This window comes from Marmota monax, unplaced genomic scaffold (assembly GCF_021218885.2).
Source record: "Marmota monax isolate L192 unplaced genomic scaffold, Marmota_monax_Labrador192_F-V1.1 WCK01_AAM20220418_F8-fsc00122, whole genome shotgun sequence".
In the NCBI taxonomy this organism is placed as follows: domain Eukaryota; kingdom Metazoa; phylum Chordata; class Mammalia; order Rodentia; family Sciuridae; genus Marmota; species Marmota monax.
Window position 1 is genome coordinate 6,238,159 of NW_026695223.1, and position 4,479 is coordinate 6,242,637.

Below are 4,479 nucleotides of genomic sequence, written 5' to 3' on the forward strand. Positions count from 1 at the left end.
CTGACCTGGAGTCCTCCACTTTCCCCTGGGGATGCGGCCCAGGCTCTCTCCTGGGCTCATTCTGCATCCACTTTTCCACAGACTCAGTGGAGTCCGGAGTCACCCAGATTCCAAAATACCTAATCAAAACATGAGGACAACAAGTGACACTGATGTGTTCCCTATCTCTGGGTACACCAGTGTGTACTAGTACCAACAGATGCTGGGCCAGGGCCCCAAGTTCTTCTTTGAAAGCATTTATAGACATCAAACGAAAATGTCCCTGACCAGTTCTCCACTCAGCAGTTCTGTGACTATGGCTCAGAGCTGAGCTTGGCTGCCTTGGATCTTGGAGACTCAGTGCTGTATCTCTGTGCCAGCAGCATGGCCCAGCCCTACAGAGTCACCAGCATTCTGTGCACAAACCTCCTGCCCAGAGAGGAGCACCTAAAGTATTCATCTGTGAGATCCCAGGGAGTGCATGGGGGAGAAAAACGTGGTTTTAGGCCTCTGGAAAGTGTAGCATGGGGCTTTCCTGCCATTTGGGGGAGAGGATCAAGGCCAAGAGATGCTTTCCAGAGGGCAAGTTCAATAAGTTCTCTGTAATGTCCCTTTCTTGACTGGATGCTGCATAGCTTAGGGCAGAGGAGGAATCTGTGATCGAATTGGTGGCTCTCACATTCATAGGCAATATATTTCATCTTGCACTCTGCTTTGTTTGACAGTATTGTGGTGTAGAGAACAAAATCACGGAGGTCTGCTTCATGTAATTGAGGAAGAAACTGAGTGTGAGGTAAGTCCAGGAGAAGGAAAGTGATAAAAATGGTTGACATACAAAGAGTTGCAAAGTGACTTAAAGTGGTGTCCTGTGCAGCATGAGCTCTCTTCTTACTTTTTACTCTCCGGAAGTCCTCCATACATGGGAAATATAAAGCAAGCCTTGTAGCAACTGGTGTCACCTGGCAGGCAGTCCCAGTTGGGGACTTGGCCAAGTAGCTGATTGTGAGGATCCTGCAGTTGATGACACTGTCTTCCTTCTTCACTTCTGCCCCCCTTGCCCCCTCAGCACACAGTCATGTGCTTCCCAAACACAGCAGAGGTCATGTCCACTGGGGTCATCGAGGACAAGGACTGTCCAGTTTCCCCTAAATCTATTCTGCTCCCCAGGGATGGTGCTCTGCCTCTGGGCCGCCCAGGTACCTTCTGTGACCAAAAGACTCTTCTCCACACTGTGAACACTCAGCAGGCTTTAGCATCCTGTGTCTCTGCTCCATCTTTCCCTGTCTGGGAGGACCCCTTCTCCCACCCATGGGTGCTGCTCACCTGCTTTTCTTCCCTTCCCTTCCCTGTCCCCAGTACTAGGCGTAGTATTGCTGTCTTGACTTTCCTTTCCAAGGAAAAGCCACATTGTATAGCTGGCCCTGTTTATGTTTATTAAATAAAAAAGTAATGCCACTCCATCAGCACCCTGAAGGTTTATTTATTATGATTTTCCCATCAATGAATGCAATGAACTGTCTTTTAGGATTACCTTGGTTTTCTAAACAACATCTGTAATGTCCTGAGCAATTATGTTGTCACAGTCAACACTGAAGACCATCCTGTGAAGTCCCAAACTATGTCTAAAAGCGAAATTTGCAAGTGTTCTTCTGCAAAAGAGAAAATCATATGATAATTCTCCCAGTATCATGAACCTATAACAAAGGAATTCCCACTACAATACCCTTCTCTTCAGCCCTGGCCTTAGGGACTTAGTGCAGCTTGAAACATCAGACTTCTCAGAAGTTAACTCTAAAGTGACAGAGAAAGCTCGGTGTACTCCGGAAGGAAATCTATCACTCTTGACATTTAAGACACTGTGTGTGAGTGCATATGCACGAATGTGAGTTTGTGTTGTGTGTCTCTGTGGGTACACATGTGTGTTTTCTTGTGGAGTTTCTTCTACCCTCACACAGTTTACCTCTGGTGGCATTTACTAAGAGGTGCCGGGTCACTGGCAAGAGCTCATAGCTCTTCAGGCTAGTGACAGCAAATTCATACCCAACCAAGTCAGCCTTAAATATAGCTGATAAAGTTGTCTATTTCAAGATTATATAAGCCTGGAAGTATATGTTTAATATCTAGAAACCATCTTTGTAAATTACACTATTTAATGAGGTTATGATTAAATAAAAAATCAAATGTAAAAAGTCACCTGTCTGATTAATGAAGTGAGCCATGGAATACAGGTTTCCCACATGGATCTTCTTGAGGTGGTGTTATTCTGCTTGCCTCTTTCATTTTAGCATACTGATTGCACTGGTGTAATATTAGTTTCTTTTTAACCATAATGTGGGTTCATACAATTTATTTGCCTCCACAGGCTTTGAAATCCTCCACTCAGACTTGAAGATCAACCCTAAATTGTCCAGATGAGAAAGCCGCAGAACGGTTGTGGACAAGAGGGGACACCGGGTGGGGATCTTTTCTGCTGATTTAGTCAATCATGACATGAGCTCAGAAGGTGGAGTCCATGATACTGTGGGCCAAGGGCCATGTGGGGGCACAGTGTCTCCACAGTGCTGCAGGGTCCCTGGGAGGCCTTGGAAGATGGCCCAGGAGAGCAGAGCTTTAGGGGATGCTGGCTGCCTGCTCATAACAGGGAGGTAGTTGGAATTCCTGGAGTGGGTCCTGGACACACAGCTAAATACAGTCTACTGTCCAGGGGAGGAAGGGCTGCCTTGAGACTCTGCAGACACAAAGAAAGAGTTTTCTTGGCTCACGCTGGGGCAGTGGAAAGTGAAGGGCTAGAGAGGCCAGGGCAGGGAATCAGAGTTAGGCCAAGAGCCCACTGCAGAGATGGAACTAGCATGGAAGGAAGTAGGACGTGGACCTGGGCCAGGAGGGGGGTGCTCAAACTGACCCACCTTCAGATCAGGGGCTGTGCAAGGCAGGAAGGGTGCTTTGGGTACAGCCTGAGTTTTGTCATTGGGTGCAGTGGGCCAGGTGGCCTGCAGGGAGGGACATGTCAGAGCATGACACATGATGCTGATGGGGAGACTAGAACTTCAGAACCTTTGAATGCTCAGCCTGGAAGGTCCCACCACTCAACTAGGAGACCCTGGGTTCCTGATGCTGCCATGGGCTCCAGGCTCCTCTGCTGGGTGGCCCTTTCTCTGCTGGGAACAGGTGAGTCCTGGGTACAGCAGGTGAGTCCTAGGTACAACTTCTGCTCTGTGTTCATTACCCCTGGAGCACATCTCACTCCAGGATGGCTCAGCGGGACCCTTGCTCCTGGGCTCTGCTCTTAGCTCCATCTCCTCCCACAGGCCCAGTGGACTCTGGAGTCAAGCAAACCCCAAAACATCTGATCAAAGCAAAAGGACAGCAAGTGACACTGAGATGCTCCCCTCTCCCTGAACACCTCTCTGTGTACTGGTACCAGCAGACCCCGGGCCAGGGGCCTCAGTTTCTCTTTCAGTATTACAATGGGGAAGAGAGCGAAAAAGGGACGAACATCCCCAGTCGATTCTCAGCGCAGCAGTTCCCTGACTACAGCTCTGAACTCAACCTGAGCTCCTTGGCGCTGGGTGACTCGGCTCTGTTCCTCTGTGCCAGCAGCCGGGCACAGCCACCCATGAGCATCAGCCTTCAGTACAAAATCATTCCTGCCCGTGTCAGGAAGTGGCCCGGAAGGTGGAGCCTCAGCCAGGCTGGTTCAGGCCTGGGAAGCTGCCAACCTGTCACAGACACCCAGTGTGGAGTGCATTCAGCTGCTCTAGTGCCACAGCAGTGGTGCAGGGCAGTGCATTCACCTGTTCCCATCCCCGAGGGGACGCAGCTTCCTGGTCTCATGCAGTCATTGGGTGATGTCAGCTCCTCAACCCAGGTGTTCCCCACCCGGCACTCTGCAAATCTGCCCCCTCCACTGGCTTCCCTCTCCCAGGTCCCCACTAGCAAGTTGAGAAGGTCATGCAACATGCATCTTAACCTCCTGCGTGACTTGTCCAAGGAACACGTGAGTTCAAGGCAAAGCATATCCCAATGGGTCCTCCTCTGTGAAGAAAATGAAACTTAAAATTTTCTGCACTGTGGTCATAGACTGGGCCAAGTCGTCTTCCTCTCTCTCATGGGGGCCTGTGAGTAGTGAGCGCTCCCAGCTGGGGATCAAGAGGAGGAACATTTACAGGGGAAGCACCACTGTCCTGTGGGTGACACAGTCAGACCTCAGGGGAAGGGAGAGGATCCTTGTTGGTCACTCATTTCCTTTATTCTTTTATTCAACAAACATTTTGGGGAGTCCTACATTGTATAAGACATTGATCACCTAGGACAGAAATAGAAAAAAAAAAAGAAAACGAAGATAATAAAAAACTATTTTCATTCTCTGAGGTAGATATAGAGAGACAAACAGCTATATCTATGTCTATACCTGTCTTTCTCCATACTTACACATACACACACAGGAAGCGAGAGCGAGAGAACAAGCTTTGCTTATTTAAAGCAGTTTACTGAGATTGT

At 48.9% G+C, this 4,479-nt stretch overlaps 1 protein-coding gene across 1 annotated transcript; it reads left to right on the forward strand.

Moving 5' to 3' along the window:
* The first annotated feature begins 741 nt into the window (after positions 1-741).
* Positions 742-4,274, forward strand: LOC124086117 (uncharacterized). The gene is made up of 2 exons (XM_046434140.1): positions 742-3,147; positions 3,288-4,274. The coding sequence occupies exons 1-2, from the start codon at positions 2,514-2,516 to the stop codon at positions 4,034-4,036; spliced, it is 1,383 nt and encodes a 460-aa protein (XP_046290096.1). The 5' UTR covers positions 742-2,513; the 3' UTR covers positions 4,037-4,274.
* The last annotated feature ends 205 nt before the right edge of the window (positions 4,275-4,479 follow it).

Bases quoted from the DNA above. Each gene is read 5' to 3' on its own strand.
- LOC124086117 (XM_046434140.1), top strand. From the start codon at position 2,514: ATGTGGGGGCACAGTGTCTCCACAGTGCTGCAGGGTCCCTGGGAGGCC. The intron at 3,148-3,287 runs GTGAGTCCTGGG...CTCCTCCCACAG, and splicing joins CCTTTCTCTGCTGGGAACAG to GCCCAGTGGACTCTGGAGTC.